The sequence below is a fragment of the Budorcas taxicolor genome, chromosome 7 (genome assembly GCF_023091745.1).
Source record: "Budorcas taxicolor isolate Tak-1 chromosome 7, Takin1.1, whole genome shotgun sequence".
NCBI lineage: Eukaryota > Metazoa > Chordata > Mammalia > Artiodactyla > Bovidae > Budorcas > Budorcas taxicolor.
In genome coordinates, this window is record NC_068916.1 from 11807113 (window position 1) to 11824669 (window position 17557).

At 50.7% G+C, this 17557-nt stretch overlaps 1 protein-coding gene across 1 annotated transcript in view; it reads right to left on the reverse strand.

The window, feature by feature from the left end:
* PKN1 (protein kinase N1) overlaps positions 1–17557 on the reverse strand; it is a 28603-nt gene that overhangs the window by 3074 nt on the left and 7972 nt on the right. The window contains exons 4-15 of the mRNA XM_052642824.1: positions 15530–15665; positions 11257–11402; positions 10855–11068; positions 9666–9860; positions 7257–7366; positions 7025–7168; positions 3050–3125; positions 2819–2960; positions 2633–2726; positions 971–1050; positions 820–895; positions 629–720 (exon numbers count right to left, since the gene is read on the reverse strand). Of these exons, the coding sequence (XP_052498784.1) occupies positions 629–720; positions 820–895; positions 971–1050; positions 2633–2726; positions 2819–2960; positions 3050–3125; positions 7025–7168; positions 7257–7366; positions 9666–9860; positions 10855–11068; positions 11257–11402; positions 15530–15665 (1505 nt within the window). The remainder of the gene's footprint in view (positions 1–628; positions 721–819; positions 896–970; positions 1051–2632; positions 2727–2818; positions 2961–3049; positions 3126–7024; positions 7169–7256; positions 7367–9665; positions 9861–10854; positions 11069–11256; positions 11403–15529; positions 15666–17557) is intronic.

The window sequence follows — 17557 nt, forward strand, 5'->3', positions numbered from 1 at the left end:
GTTCAGAGGGCAAAGTGAACATTCTAAGGTTTCTATGCACATCTGTAGCAGAGGCAGGACTTGAACTCAGGGTCCTGACCCCAAATGGTACATGGCACCATTAACAGCACAGGCTTCAGAACCCAAGTCCCTAAGTTCAAATCTCAGACCTGCTGCTTACTGGCTATGTGACCTTGGGCAATTTGCCCAATTTCTCTGTGCCATCAGAACTGGGACCATAACAGTGTTGACTTCTTAGAGGAATGTAAAGGACATGATGGGTGCTTGCTAATAGTCACGAAATACTGGTGGCTCAGTCGGTAAAAGAATATGCCTGAATGCAAGAGACTACCTGCGATGCAGGAGACCCGGGTTCGATCCCTGGGTCAGGAAGATCCCCTGGAGAAGGAAGTGGCAACCCACTCCAGTATCCTTGCCTGGGAAATCCCATGGACAGAGGAGCCTGGTGGGCTACACGGGGTCGCAAAAGAGTCAGACACGACTTAGCAACTCAGCGACAACTAGCTTGATAAGCAGGAATGATCGTTATGAATCATTCTCACAGCAGCTCCCAGGAAGGGAGTGCTTGGTCTCCCACTTCCTGGAAGAGAAGACTGATGTTCTCAGAGGGCATGAGCAGGCTCCCCACCTCTCCACCTCGTCTCGGGCCACAATGTCCCCTTTCTTCAAAGCCTTGATGGCGAACAGCTCCCCACTGGGCCGGAATTCAGAGAGCAGCACCTGAAACCACAGTGGTCACAGGGGTGCCCTTAGTGGCCAGTCTAAGGAACTGGGGGTGTGGACCTCCAGCCCCCTAACTCCTTAGCCCCCATACCTCACCTTCCCAAAGTGACCTCGGCCCAGCACTGCCAGGAACTTGAAATCCTCGAGGGTCAGGGGTGACTTCCTCAGAGGGCTGCAGAAAGACGGGACTGGTGGGGAAGGGACAGTGGGCAGGGGTGGTGGGTAGTGGCCAGGGGAGGGGTGTCACCTGCACAGCGTGGGGCCTGGCGTCTCCTGGGTCTCCGAAGGCAGCTCGGGAGTGGTTGTAGTTGCCTGGATCGGAGAACTCTGTGACAGAGAGAGGAGGTCAGAGTACAATAACCCATAACCACAATGGATATGACCCATCTCCAATCTGACCTCTCATGTCTGTATAGTCAAAACTATGGGTTTTCCAAGAGTCATGTACAGATGTGAGACCTGGACCATAAAGAAGGCTGAGGGCTGAATAACCGATGCCTTTGAATTGTGCTAGAAAAGACTCTTGAGAGTCCCCTGGACAGCAAGGAGATCAAACCAGTCAATCCTAAAGGAAATCAACCCTGAACAGTCATTGGGAGGACTGTTGCTGAAGCTCCAATACTTCTAACTTATTGCCTTTATTGGTAACAGCCTTATGGAACAACCTAATTCTTTACATCATATGAATATATAATGAAGCATCAAAATTAAAAGTTTAAGTTGGAGAAAATTTACCTACTGGTCCATCATTCCCCATTATATAGTTTTAAAAGTTCAACCAGTGCAAACAGGTATACAGTAGGAAACGCAGTTTTTCCTGCCCCAGCTGCTCTCCCCAGAGCCAGCTGCTGTTAATTATATCCTGGGTACCTTTCTAGATGTATTTATACTCATTCAAGCATTTTTTGTGTGCATGTATGTGAATGGCCATCACAGATGTCCAGCAGTGGAACATCTAGGTCAAGATAACACCCATTTTTAACTCAACCAGCTTGCCCTCCCAAGAAGATGTAGTGATTCACATGCCTCCCACTGACTGCCTGCCTGTTCTCCGGCATCCTCTCCAGCATTCAGTGTTATTCAACTTTTGGATTTTTTTTTTTTTTTTGCCAAATTCATCTATTTAATGATCTCATTTAATGCCATGAAGCATGTATTATTATTGCTGCCATTTTTTAGAAAATGAGGTATAAAATGCATTCAGTGGGGTGGGTAATGGGATCAGCTCTTACACATGTGTCTAACCAGATGCCTGTGAGCTAGACCAGGGGTTGGTAAACTCCGTGTTTTGTACAGTCTGTAAGCTAAGAATCATTTTTATGTTTTTAAAGGGTTGAGAAAAATCAAAAGAAGAAAAATAGCTCATGATTCCCGAAAGGGATATGACACAAGGCTTTCCCAGTGCACAGTCACACCCCTTCATGTCTGTATCACATGTTGCTGCTTTCTATGAGAGCAGTACTGACGAGTCATCACTGTGACCCATCTGACCCACAAAGCTGAAGATACTGACGATATGGTCCTTTCCAGAAAAAGTGTACTTGCCCTCTGACCTAGATCAAGCTTCAGAACATTTTCATCATGCTGGCAGGCTCTCCTGAGTCCGTTCTCCTGTCAATAAACTGCCCAGAGGAAACCACTAACCTGACTCCTGTCATCGACATGAGTTTTAAACTTGACCGTTTTACAGAGCGGTGCACTAAGCGCGAAGAGGTGAAGTGGCTTGGCATGGGTCACACAGACAGGAGGCAACAGAGAAGGAGTGGGGCCCAGGGGGCCTGGCTCCCAAACTCATATGTTTGTCTGGGATAGAAAATGAGACCCTAGCTCTGGCAGAGATAAGCTGTGTGACCAAGGAAGTTCCTGGCGAGAGCTTGGAACTCGAGCTGGGCCAAGGTGGGGTACTCACCAGACTGGATGGGCTGGAAGGAGGACCCAGAGGGCTCTTCTGGGGTGAGCTGTCTGTCTCAACCCCAAGGTTCAGCTTCTCCACAGATACGTCACTGCGGCACAAGGAAGGAGGGCGCATCTAAGACCTGGCACCCGGGAAAGCAGCCGGGGCAGCGGGCCTCCCAGGGCCCCGCCCCCCGCTTACCCTGTGGACCGAGCCTCAGGTCCTGGTGAAGCCCCCGGGCTGAAGGTACCAGTGGCTGTGGCGTTGGGGATGAGCCTGCGGAGCAGCCGTACCCAGGTGGCGACGTCGATGTTCATCTGCCTAGCACGCTGAAATGCCTTCCCTGGGGAAGGGCGGCGTGGGGGTGGACGTTAGCCTCCATGACACGCACGGCAACCCTGGTCTCTGCCCTGCCCCGGTTCATCCCCTCACCTTGCTGCTTGGAGAAGATCTTCTTCTGTCGTCGGAGCCGGGGGATCCTCTCAATGACAGGGTTGCGGAAGGTGACCTGAGGGGAGGGGCTGGCGTGAGGACCCTGGCCCTCCTCTAGCATCTCGCTGGGGGAAGCCTCAGGGTCATAGGCGTGCACACCCGTACGTTTCCAGGGTTCCAGTCACTGTGGCATCGCATCCAACCACAGAGTACCATGCAGCGTATTAAGGGGTCACAAAGCCAATCCATCCTTTGACAGGACCACCTCTTGAAAGCCACCCTGGAAAAGCAAGAAGCAGGCAGGCAAGCAGGCCCTCTTCTAGGGGTGGGGAGCAGCTCTGATCCAACAAGACCTACGGACGACTCCGGCAAATGGGAACTACCCTTCCTTTAGCGTCCCGCCTCCCCACCTGTGCTTACAGACCAGCATCACCAGCATCACCTGGGACCCTGCTGGAAAGGGAGATTCTCAGCACCTCCACCCACCCTGGACCCACTGAATCAGAAACCCTGCGGGTGGAGCCCAGCAGTGTGTGTTCTAGCAAGCCGTCCAGGTGATGATGCTGGTGTCCACTCATGTGGGGAAACCACTGGTCTCGTGGAATTCTCCCAACTGCATCACATCTTCTGGAAGGTGTTGAAGTCATAGAACCATGTGACTTTATGGGTGTCCCCGATCTGGTCACCTCTAGCCACGTGTGGCTACTGAAATGAAGTAAACTGTAAGCTGACTGAAAACGTCAGTCCCCCAGTCACACTAGCCAGACTTCAAGAGGCTAGCGGCTACTGTATAGGAGGACACAGACACGGAACAATTCCATCTACGACAGAACTCAACTATTGTAGGCTCAGAGACAACAGAACTGCAGAAGGTTCTACAGGATGGTGCTTTGGGGAGAACAAAAGAGAATGTTCTAAGTAAACCTTGGGGGCTTCTCCCGTGGTAAAGAACCCGCCTGCCAATGCAGGAGACAGATTCAATTGCTGATCCAGGCAGATCCCACTTGCCGCCGAGCAGCTAAGCCTGTGAGCCACAACTACTGAGCCAGTGCTCCAGAGCCCGCGCTCCGTCACTAGAGAAGCCATGGCGATGAGAAGCCCGCCCGCCACAACTAGAGAAGAGCCCGAGCAGGAACAAAGACTCAGCCAAGACAAAAATGAAAATAAGTAACATTTTTTTAAAAAGAAACAATCTTTCTTAAAAAAAAAAAATAGTAAGTAAATCTTGAAGACAAGCAGGACTGCCTCAGAACTCTTACCCCTGGCCACCCACCACTATTATCCACTTGGGTTTTGGACAGTCTTCCTGACAGAAGAATAATTTCATGGCCCTGCCGTGTGAAGTCAGTTCTTCTCTGCGCCTTTCCTTCTGTGGTCCTGGATTACGAGATCATGTAAGAATTTTCACCCAGATAGTAAGATAGCCCTTGACTATTTCAAGAATTTTTCTAGATATTTTTAGGAATTAGTGAATTAGTTAGAAATTACTGAAAAGTGACTGTTTTAAAATTTTGAAAGCATTTTCTAGTGAAAACTTAGAATAATGTAGACTTTTGGTATCTAGAGGCTTCCCTGGTAGCTCAGCTGGTAAAAAATCCACCTGCAATGCAGGAGACCTTGGTTCGACTCCTGGGTCGGGAAGATTCACTGGAGAAGGGATAGGCTACCCACTCCAGTATTCTGGCCTGGAGAATTCCATGGACTATATAGTCCATGGGGTCGCAGAGAGTCAGACACAAGTCAACAACTTTCACAGCCAAGGAAAAGCTTCTTTCAGGTTAATCTTTAAACTCACTTGAACCCAATGACTCTCTTGATATTTATCCCATTCCTGAAAACAGAGTTAATAATACAGCCGTGTTTTTTTTTTAATACTGTGCACTGGGAATTTTTTATACTAGGGTTTCCCAGGTTGAGCTAATGGTAAAGAACCCGTCTGCCAATGCCAGAGACATAAGAGCTGCAGGAAGATTCTCTGGAGGAGGGCATGGCAACACACTCCAGTATTCTCGGCCGGAGAATCCCATGGACAGAGGAGCCTGGTGGGCTTGAGTCCATAGCATCGCAAAGAGCAGGATACAACTGAAGCGACTTGGCATGCATACACTGGGAATTCTGTTTCTTTTTCACATGGTCTGATCTTTTTGCAAAGAAAACTGGTATTTAAAAAACTAAGCAAGTGGTGGGGACTTTCCTGGTGGTCCAATGGATAAGACTCCACACTCTCAATGCAGGGGGCCCAGGTTCGATCCCTGGTCAGGAAACAAAGATCCCACAGATGGCAATCAAGTCTACAAGTTACAACGACTGAACCCAAGCACTCTAGAGCCCAGGCACCACAACTAGAGAAGCCTGAAAGCTGCAATGAAGACCCAGCAAAGCCAAAATAAATAATAAACTTAAAAAAAATCTAAGCAAGCAGCAAAATGAGAAAAAAAAAAAAGACTTTTCCCCTAGGGTTAAGGACATGGGGAGATGTATCTATACATAAATACATACACATATGTATACACACACACACACACACACGTGAAATCAAAGTGTTAGTCACTCAGTTGTGTCTGACTCTTTGTGACCCCATGGACTGTAACCCACAAGGCTCCTCTGCCCATAGAACTCTCCAGGCTAGAGTACTGGAATGGGTTGCCATTTTTTTCTCCAGGGGATCTTTCCAACCCAGGGATTGAACCCAGGTCTCCTGCATTACAGGCAGATTCTTTATCATCAGAGCTACCAGGGAAGCAGTTTGTATACACGTATGTGTGTGTGTGTGTGCTGGGTTGGCCAAATTGTATACACGTGTGTGTGTGTGCGCGTGTGTGTTGGGTTGGCCAAAAAGTTTCTTTGAGTTTCTATAAGATCTTATGAGAAAACCCAAACGAACTTCCTGTTCAGCCCAATACATAAAACAGGGTACATTAGTATTTTAAGGGCCAATTTAAAGAATTTCTAGAATAATTCTGGTTAAATGAAGGGTCCAGTGAGTTTCTTTCTGTGTCTCAGTTTCCTCCTCTGTCAAACGTAACTAGTAACGGTCCCTCCTGCACGGGTTCTTGGTGAGGATTTACAAGTCAGTGCCAGCAGAGCACTTAGGAAAGGGCTTGGCCATGCGACAAGGGGTCAGCTAGGAATGTCATTTAGACTATGGGCTCTCAATGAGGGGCCGCTGGCCATGTCTGGAGGCATTTTTAGTTGTCACAACTTGTGCGGGGTTGCTACTGGCATCCCGTGGGTGGGGACCAGGGATGTGACTCAGCACTCAGCACCCTACAGTACACAGAGCAGTCCTGCAACCAAGACTTATCCAGCCCAAATGTCCATAGTGCCAAGGGGCGGGGGCGGGCTCCCCTGATGAGGACCCTAACCCAACAGCACTGGGGAAGGAATCTCTCTGCTCAACTGTGACTCTCACAGCAATCCCCATCTTACGTTGCTTGGTTTTGCTTTTCTTTTCTGGCTTGACAACATTTTGCTATTCTTTTTTTAATTTCTTGTTTCAGAATGAAACCAATCCCAACTTTAGTCATGCATCATGGGACTAATTAAATGTACTTTCCTATCAAGGTTCAGAGACTAAGGGGAAAACACATCTTCCCCTTCTACAAAACCAGGAGAAAGAGACCAAAAAGCATTTTTCTGGGCTTTCCTGGTGGCTCGGCGGTGAAGAATCCGCCTGCCAAGGCAGGAGACATGTGTTCGATCCCTGGTCCGGGAAGATCCCACATGCTGCAGAGCAACTAGGCCCGTGTACCACTGCTAAGCCTGCGCTCTGGAGCCCAGGAGTGGTAACTGTTGAGCCCGTATTCTGCAATTACTGAAGGCCATGCACCCTAGAACCCGTGTTCCACAAGAAAAGCCAATGCATTTAGAAACCCACCTGCGCTGCAACTCAAGACTAGCCTGAGCAGCAACAAAGACCCAGCACAGCCGGAAGAAAAAAAAAAGCATTTTCTCAGGGTGGGAGTCAGGCTGTACCTCAGCCAGCAGGCAGCCCTGAGGTTCCATGTCCAGCTGCACCTCATGCCTCTCGTTGTCCAGGAAATCCTCCAACTTCAGGAATTTGAGGGCACACAGGCCCCGCTGGTCCCGCCAGAACACAGCCAACTCCAATTCCCGTGCCTCAGGGAAGAAGAGGGCTGTCACTTGCGGTGCCTGAGGCCCCAGGCCCCTCCTCCTCCCAGCCCTCTCACTCGCCCACCTAACTCACCCTCTCCAGTTCCAGGGTAAAGCTCTGGTCCCAGGCGTTGGGGCCACATGGCTTCCAGGATGTCTGTCCCACCACTGTGTTATCCAGCTTGAGCACAGTGCTCACCTCATCTGGAACAGGGGTGGGGGAGGGTGTCAGGAGATTCTGGGGAGGAGGGTAATCTCTTATATCTTATTAATAAAGAAATCCTCTCTTCCCCTATAATATTCTGCTATGCTATCTGACCAAGCTCTACAGTCCTGCCTTTCACATTAAGCCCTTCAATCCATCTCCACCTGATTTTGGTGTGTGGTGTGAGGCAGGGATCCAAATTCACTTTTATTCTATATATAAATTCCAGCAATATATTCCTAAGTATTCAATCTAAAAAAATGCCAGCAAGTATACATTGGGAGATGCATAGATATAATGCTTACGTAACAGCTCTAAACTAGAACATCTGCCTATGAATTAACATATACATGGTAATATAGGGTTATTAGCTAAACCATGAAATCTCTTATATTCAACTATTTTTTACCTAAAAAAAAAAAAAAAAAGACAGCAATCTGATATGGCTCAGTCTAACACAATTAAACCGGGCTAAAAATGAATGAAGTATAATTTCATGCAACGGTATGAATAAATCTCCCACACAACGTTGAATAAAAGAAGCCGTTTCCATGGAACACATTCTGTATGATTCCACGTATGTGCAGTTCAAACACAGGCAAATTAAACTGCATTGCTTTGAGATGGTACATGGGTGCTTAAACTACAAAGAAAAGCGAGGCAATGGTAGCGGTAAGAGTGAGGAGAGTAGCTACCTCTAGGACAGAGGAAGGGGCTGGAATTGAGGAGGGGGCATGAGAGGGCTTCCAGAGAATTCTATTTCTCGACCTGGGTGGTGGTAACACAGGCGGTTACTCTACTGTCATTCTTCTTTTATTCATACTTTTACACGTGTGCATTCGTTTCTTTTCACATTGTGGTAAAACTCACATAAAATTTACCATCATTATCAAGTATACAGCTCAGTGGTACCAAGTACGTTTATACTGTTGTGTAATCATCACCACCGTCATCTCCAGAACTCTTCGTCTTTCCCATGAAACTCTGTCCCCAGTAAACAGTAACTCTCCATTTCGCCTCCCCCTCAACCACTAGCAACCACTATTCTTTCCATCCCTATGAATGTAACCAACGTAGATACTTCGTATAAGTAGAATCCTACACTACTTGTCGGCTTCCCAGGTGGCTCAGTGGTGAAGAATCTGCCTGCCAATGCAGGAGGCGCAGGCACATGGGTTGAACACAGGGATTCACTCCCTGGGTTGGGAAGATCCCTCGGAGAAGGAAATGGCAACTTGCTCCAGCTTTCTTGCCTGGGAAATCCCATGGACAGAGGAGTCTGGCGGGTCACAGTTCATGGGGTCGCAAAATAGTCGGACACAACTTAGGGACTAAACAACAACAAAAAGACAAGAAGTATCCCTCATGCTCAGCTGCTAAGTCATATCCGACTCTTTTGTGACCCCATGGACTGTAGCCCACCATGCTTCTCTGTCCATGGGATTTCCCAGGCAAGGATACTGGAGTGGGTTGTCATTTTCTTCTCGGGGGAATCTCCCCAACTCCGGGATCAAACTCGTGTCTCCTGCACTGGCAGGCGGATTCTTTACCACTGAGCCACCAGGGAAGCCCACTTGTCATTTTACAGCTGGTTTATTTCACTGATGTACTCAAGTTCACCCATGTTGTGGCATGTTTCAGAATGTCCTTTTTTAAGGCTGAAAAATCCAGAGAATTCTATTTCTTGACCTGGGTAGTGGCAACATAGGCAGTTACTTTGGTGTTATTCTTCTTTTACTCATACTTTTAAACGTGTGTATTCACTTCTTTTCACATTGTGGTAAAACTCGTAACATAAAATTTACCATCATTATAGATATATTTGTATAGAATAGAATCCATTTCTGCAGAATAGACTTCTCTGGAATCCACTGTGTGGATGGACCACAATTTGTTTATCCATTCATCCATCAACAGACACTGGGTTGCTTCTGCCTTTCGACCACTGTGAATAATGCTGCCATGAACATGGGTGTATACCAAAATCTCTTTGAGATCCGGCTTCCAACTCTTTTGAGTAGGAATATTAGATCTATGGTAGTTCTGTTTCATTATGTGAGGACCTGCCATGCTGCTTTCCATGGTGGCCACACAATTTTACATTCCCACCAACAGTGTAGAAGCCTTCCAGCTTCTCCACATCCTCCCTAACACCTGTTATTTTACCCTGTTCTATTTTACAGTATCCATCCTAAAGAGTGTGATGAACGACTTTTTCAGAATGTTACCAATGTGGGAAATCAGGAACCACCCCCAGCCTACCCCACCTCATCCCTCCTGGACATCAGTGCCACTCACTGGTGTTCTCGGCTTCAGCTTTGAGGCTGCTCCTGCCACTGAGACTTCCGGTTCGGCTGTAAAGACCTCGGGCTGGGCGGCTCAGGAAGGGGGTACGGCTGTCAGGGGTCCCAGGCCCCCCCACCGAAGGTGAAGGGTTCCAAGGGATGGTCTCTGGAAGGTCTCTGCAGCCCACCACACGCACCTCCAGGGTCCCTGAGAGAGGGGCAGGCTCATGGGGTGGGTTACATCTGGGGCAGGACAAGGGTTGCAGGTGCAGTGGGCATGTGCAGAAGTGGCCAGCGTGCAAGGGGGAGTTGGTGAGGGACAATCGGGGTAAGGCAGGGGGTCTGCTGCAGAGATGGCTGTGTCCAGAAGAGAGAAACAGGGGACAAGGGGGAGGGGTGGGGCAGTCTGGGGATGGGCTCTAGATGCTGAGGTTTAATGACAGAAGAGCAGTTCAGAGTGCAGGCCGGAAGTCCAGGCGGTGGCGAGCCACATAGGACTGGGGGGGTCCAGGGTAGGATTCGGTAGGCTAGTCTGAGATCTGACACTGGGGCTGGGGTCTATGATAGGACTGGTCTGGGGAGGTAGTGGCTGACGGATCTAAGAAGGGAGGGGCAGGCTAGTCTGGGGGTGGAGGGGGTCAGAGGTTCAGGACTGAGGATTCTGAGAGTGAGGGACTATGAGGCTGAAATCGAGGACTCTGGCTGGAGAGAATAGACAGCCGCCCCTTCACGGTGGGGTGGGGAAAGTGAGGATGGGACTGTGGTTGCTGTTGTTTAGTCACTCAGCTGTGTCTGACTCTTTTGCGACCTCATGGACTACAGACTACCAGGCTCCTCTGTCCATGGAATTTCCCAGGCAGGAATACTAGAGTGGGTTGCCATTTCCATCTCCAGGGAATCTTCCCACCCACGGATCAAGGATGGGGAGACAAGGGCAAGAGTCTCTGGGAGGGCAAGGTGGGGTAGGAAGTCTAGGGTTCATGGGTCTGTCTGGCGTGGGGAAATGGGGCCCAGGGCTACAGGGTTGGGATGAATGGAGAAGGGAGGGGACGGTGGAATGGGAGTCCAGGACTGGGGAGAATGAAGATCCCAGTTGCAGGTTTGGGGCTGGGGGCTCAGAGGGGCAGGAGTCTAGAGCTAGGGGGGTGGGGTCCTGATTTGGGGTGGAAGCGGGGGAGGATGCGGGAGGTGTAGGGACCCACCTGTGAGTGGCGCAGGCTTGCTCAGGGTGCTGTAGTGCGTGGCGGGGAACGGCCCAGCCAGGCGGGCGCTAAAGGCTGCGGAGGAAGCCGCGGCGAGCTCCTCGCGCAGCAGCCGCCCCTTCGGGTGGTCAGCGGGTAGCTCCCCAAGCCGCCGCTCCAGCGCCTCCCGAAGCAGCCCCAGCTTCTGGTTGGACTCGGTCAGCTTCTCTTGGGCCTGAGGTGGGAGAAGCCTGGCCGGGCTGGGGAGGGGATCCGGCGCGCCCCTCCCCGAGGCCCGCTAAGTCCCACCTGGAGCTCCTCCCCGGAAGCCCCAGCCCTCAAATCATCTGGGTCCGACTTGAAACATGAGTCCCCATCCCTTGCTGAAGCCCCACCTCTCCCGGTCGACGCCCCGCCCCTCACCTCGCTGACGGCTTTGCGGTCCGGAGCCTTGGCGGCGCTGAGCAGGCGCAGCACGTTCTTGGCGCCCTCGGCCACCGCGTGCTCCACTCGGAAGTGGTGACGCAGCTCCTCGATGCGCAGCTCCACTGCCCCCAGGTCCGGACTCCCTGTGGGCGTGAGACACGAGGCAGTGAAGCCAGCCTTAGCCCCGGGCTGTCTCCAACCATCCTGGTTCTACAGACATGCAGCCATCTGTAGTACAGGCACTGGCCAGGGACAGATAGCCGTCAACAAGCATCACTCCCTCCCTCCCAAGATAGGGGGTCATGGGGACAGTCACACTGTCACCCATGGGCAGACAGCCACACATGCACCCGGATGCTGTCACTCTTTTATCCAGACACCATCCCCCACAGAGCCAGTCCCAGGGATGTAGTTAAGCTGCCACCCAGGGGCAGTCTTATACACAGACACACAACACATACTTAGGGAACTTCCCTGGTGGTCCAGCAGTTAAGAATCTGCCTTCCACTGCAGTGGATGAAGGTTCGATCCCTGGTGAGGGGACTAAGATCCCATATGCTCCGGAGCAACTAAGCCCATATCCCTGCAACTACTGAGCCTGCGCACCACAACTGGAGAGTCTGTGCACCGCAAGGAAAGACCCCACATGATGCAATGAAGATCCTGTGTGCCCCAACTAAGACTCAATGCAGCCAAATAAATAAATAAAAATAAAACACACATTTAAGAACAGATACGTTGCTGATGGGAACACAAGTTGCTTTCCAACCAATGGAGGCAGTTTGGTGATTTCTGTCAGAATTATAAATGTATCTACCTTTTGATTTAGCAATCCCAGTTCAGGTACTTTATCCCATAGAAACAACTTTGCACTTGATATATGTTGTTTTTGTTTTTGTTTGGCCCTACCATGCAGCATATGGGATCTTAGTTCCCTGACTAGGAACTGAATTGCACCCCCGCCCCCCCCTGCAGTGGAAGTGCAGAGTCCTAACCACTAGACTGCCAGGAAATTTCCCTTGATATATGCATTATACGTGGTTATTCATAGCCTTTTTTTTTTTAAGAGCAAAAGATTGGAAGATACCTCATTTCCTCTAGTAGGGGTCTGAGTGAATGAATGGTGACCACCCACACCACGAAATACAACGTAGCTGGAGGAACAGGAATGGTGTCAGATAGATGTCATCAGACTGTCACTTAGAGGGTGACAGTGGCATTGTCACTTTGTCACTAGTGCAGGCCTTAGAACACACATACCCACACACTCTTACAGAGATGCCGTCACACTGCCACACACGGGTAAGACTGATATTATAGACACAGGTATATACCTTGTCTGTGCTGCGCTATGTGCTATCGCTTCAGTCGTGTCCAACTCTGTGCAACCCCACGGACTGTAGCCCACCAGGTTCCTCTGTCCATGGGATTCTCCAGGCAAGAATACCAGAGTAGGGTGCCATTCCCTTCTCCAGGGGATCTTCCCAACCCAGGAATCGAACCTGCAGTTCTTACGTCTTCCGCACTGGCAGGTGGGTTCTTTACCACTAGCACCACCTGGGAAGCCCTATGCAGCTGCTGCTGCTGCTGCTAAGTCGCTTCAGTCATGTCCGACTCTGTGCGACCCCAGAGATGGCAGCCAGGCTCCCTCATCCCTGGGATTCTCCAGGCAAGAACACTGGAGTGGGTTGCCATTTCCTTCACCAATGCATGAAAGTGAAAAGTGAAAGTGAAGTCACTCAGTCATGTCCGACTCCTAGCGACCCCATGGACTGCAGCCCCCCAGGCTCCTCCATCCATGGGATTTTCCAGGCAAGAGTACTGGAATGGGGTGCCCTTGCCTTCTCCAGGAAGCCCTATACACCTTGTCAACTCCCAGCAAAAGGACAGTGTCACAGGGACAGAGGGAAAGTCACAAAACATAAACACCCTAATGGGACAGAGTCAGTCAGTCAGTTCAGTCGCTCAGTCGTGTCCGACTCTTTGCGACCTCATGAACCGCAGCATGCCAGGCCTCCCTGTCCATCACCAACTCCTGGAGTTCACCCAAACTCACATCCATTGAGTCGGGACAGAGTCACACAATGGCAAAACTCCCAGGGCTCCAATTCCAGCCCAGGGAGGATCACGGCAACACAGGCACACTGCCACACAGATAAGGCACAGGGGCAGGCAAAGAAATGCCAGCACGGGACCTCCCTGGTGGTCCAGTGGTTAGGACTTCGCCTTCCAGGGCAGGCGGTACAGATTTGCTCCCTGGTTGGGGGGTGAGGGTCCCACGTGCCTCACAGCCAGGGAATCAAGACATGGAATGGAGGCAGTGTTGTAGCAAATTCAGTGAGGCCTTGTGGACACAGTGGGGGAAGGAGAGTGGGACGGATAGAGAGAGGAGCACTGCCATATATACACCAGCACGTGGGGCACAGCCAGCCAGTGGGGATTTGCCATATGGCGCAGGCAGCTCAAACCAGTGCTCTATGACAGCCTAGAGGGGTGGGATGGGGTGGGAGGGAAGGTTCAAGAGGGAGAAGACATATGCATATGCTTATGGCTGATTCATGCTGATGTATGGCAGAAACCAATACAATATTGTAAAGCAATTATCCTCCAATTAAAAATAGAAGTTTTTTTGGAAGAACAACAACAAAAAAATGGTCCACAATGAAAAAAAATCTTTAAAAGAAATGCTGTCACGATGTCATACAGTCAGGGAAGCATGAGCAATAATCATAGACACAGAGACCCAATGTCACAGGGAAACAGGCTGGCTTCACGCTCAGAGTGCAGTCCCAGGGATGTGGCCACAGCCCAACAGAGGACACAGCCACAGTCACCCAATGGAACAGGGAGCAGGCACAAGGACACACTGGCACCTAGGCGCAGGAGACCTGTCACCCATAGACACAAGGTCACAGTCATGCTTATCCACGGCTGTAGATTTCAAGGACAGTCTTGCGGTCTCAAGCATTCCTACAGTCACATTCATCCACAGCTGTGCGGCACCCACCAAGATGTTTGTCCTATGTGCCTAGATGGCCGTCAAGACTTTTACACTTATAGGGACAAGATTAGGCTGTCACCAAAAGTTACAATGCGAGGGCACAGTAAGGAGGCAGCCATCTAGGAATCTGGAAGAGGGCTCTTACCAGACACCGTATCTGCCAGCGCCTTGATCTTGGACTTTCAGCCCCCAGCACAGTGGGAGATAAATGTCTGCTGTTTACATGCCCCCTCATCCCCAGTCTGTGGTATTGTGGTGGAGCAGCCCAAACACACTAACACCCACCCACAGCTGACATACTCTCATGGTGACACAGGAACTCTCAGAGTCATGGGGCATGTGTACAAACTCTGGTCCCCACAGCTAATACCACAATAACACTGACAAATGTCGCTAGTACAGTCACCCCTTGTATGTGATACCTGGAGAACTGATGCATACAACACAGCCTGTCTCAAATTCAGGATGACGGTTGGGTTGAGATGCCCTCAGGCATTCAGACACTGAGATACATAGGAAACGCACACATCCTGTGGACACCCAGTTTCATATTACTGGGGCCAACACGGCAAGGCAACTGCCTAGCCCAGGGGTCCACACATTTTTTCCATCAAGAGCCAAAGGGTAGGACCTCCCTGGTGGTCTAGTGGTTAAGAGGCTGCCTGCCAACACAGGGGACGTGGATTCAACCCCTGGTCCAGGGAGATTCCATATGCTGCAGGGCAACTAAACGCCTGCTGCACAACTACTGAGCCTGCGATCCAGAGCCCGTGAGCTGCAGCTACCGAAGCCCAAGAGCCCATGCTCGACACAAGAAGCCACTGCAATGAGAAGCCTTCACACAACGAAGACCCAGCACAGCCAAAACTGAATTATTCTTTTAAAAAGAGCCAAAGGGTCAATATTTTTGCCTTTGTGGACCACAAGCTCTGTTACCACTACCTGGCTCCACTGTCACGATGCACAAGCAGTCGTAGGTGACAGTAAATGAATAGGCCTGGCTGGGTTGTCAGTATTTCCAAAGCAAGCAAACAAAAAAAGGCAGAAGCAGATTTGGTCCAAGAGCTGTAGTTTGCCAATAACTGATCACATGCAAATCTTGAGTGGGACAGAATGGGAAACCGGGGCCCAGAGAGGGTCAGGAAGGCCTTCTAGCATGGTGAGTCGCAGCACCCACCTCCCTGCCTTAGAAAGGGGCCCCTTGTGGGGCTGGGAGCTGAACTCTGCAAGGTGGAACGCAGGGGAGGCTGTCTCCGGGGAGGGGCTCACCTTGAGTCTCGTCTGGGGCAGCCTGGCTCTCCAGCTGGCAGGCCTGCAGTGCCCGGCGCAGTTGCATGCGGATGATATCTATCTTGGTCTTACTGTCTTGCAGCATCTGCTGCGCCGTCAGCAGCAGCTTCCGGTCCTGATGGCAGAGACAGGCCGTGAGGGGAAGGCTGGGCAGGTGGGGGTCTGACCACCCATCCTGGTGCCCACCCCAGGCAGGCTCTGGGTGACAGAGCATTCACGTGTGGGTATGACAGAATGTGTTCCTGGGTGTTGAAGGGAGATGGAGCCTGTGGCATGTGAATCCTGACAGCTGCCACCTAACAGCTGTGTGACTCTGGACAAGCTGCTCAACCACTTTGTGTCCATCTGCTCATCTGCGGCAAGGGGAGTGTTCTAACAGCACCAACCACCACTGGGCTGAGGATTAAAGGAGGTAATCTGTGTGTAGGGCTCAGAACTGTGCCTGGCACCAGCAGGCATTGTATTCGTGTCAGCTGTTAGAATGGCGTATGTGTGTGAGTGTCCCCCATGGTGGGCGTAGCCTTGCCTGTAGCCACATGGGTGAGTCCAGGGGTGACTAGGTGTCAGACAGTTGTAGGCAGTTGCAGGAAGCAGGGTCCTGCTCTTGGTGTGTGCAGTTCAAGCTACAGAGTTAACTGGGCATAGCCAAGGACGGTATGTGTGTATAAGTGCCAGGAACTGGTGGTGGATTTTTCCATTGACTTGGTGCTATGTTCAAAACCAGGCACCGACAGACTTCCCTGGTGGTCCAGTGGTTAAGAATCCACCTGCCAATGCAAGGGACACAGGTTCGATCCCTGGTCCGGGACGATTCCACATGCAGCAGGGCAACTAAGCCCATGTGCCACAACTACTGAGCCTGCACACCCTAGAGGCTGTGCTCCATGACAAGAGAAGCCACTGCAATGGGAAGCCCATGCCCTGCAGCTAGAGTGGCCCCTACGCTCCACAGCTACAGAGAGCCTGAGCACAGCAATGAAGTCCCGGAGCAGCCAAAAATAAAAACAGGTAAAATACATTCTAAAAAAGCCAGGCACAGCCAATCTGTGACGAAAGAAGACTGGGTACTGACTGAAGGGGGCAGAAGGGCACTTCTGGGTGACAGGAAAGGTTCGGTAAGGGCGGTGGGTAGCTAGACAAAAATTCACTGGCTGTACACTTAGGTTTTCTGCGCGTGACGTCCATTTGTTACACCTCAATAAAAGGTTAAGAAAAGTTCCGCATGGTCTGTGTGCTGTGCAATATTCACGTTTGTGTGTGCACTCACAGGCGTGGATGCTCTCTGGGTCTCTAGCTGTAGGTCGAACTCTGCCCGTGGGTGTCAGTGTCTCTGGGTGTTGCTGCCAACCTGTGACTGTGTACGTGGTGTTGGTACAACTGGGGGTACGTCTGTGTGACAACTCTGATCTCTGGGTGTGAAAAACTGAAGATGTGTGTGTCTGTGCGTCTAGGTGTCCTGTTGGCCTGTGCTGTGTGTCCTGGGTGTTCTATGATGGTGAGCATCTCTCCATGTCTAGAGGTGACTGTGGTGGTTTTCCTCCACGTGTTACTGCTGTGAATCTAGGTGTTATGACGGTGTGTGTGTGTGTCTCAGTGGTGATATGCCACTGTGTGTCTCTAGAAGCTGTTATGACCATGGGTGTGTCTCTAGATATCATGATGATAGTATACACATCTGGGCTTCTCTGGTGGCTCAGTGGTAAAGAACCCGCCCATCAACGCAGGAGACATGAGTTCAATTCCTGGGTTGGGAAGATACCCTGGAGGAGGAAATGACAACCCACTCCAGTATTCTTGCCTAAAAAATCCTATGGACAGAGGAGCCTGGTGGGCTATAGTCCATACAGTTGCAAAGAGTCAGACACGACTGAGCCGCTAAACAGTAACATGTGTGCATCTGGGCGTTGATCTGTGTGTACGTCAGAGACGCCACCAGCGGTAAGAGGCTGCATGTTGCCCGGTCTCCGGGGGTAACTGAGTATGGTGAGGGAGTCTCTGCCACGTGTT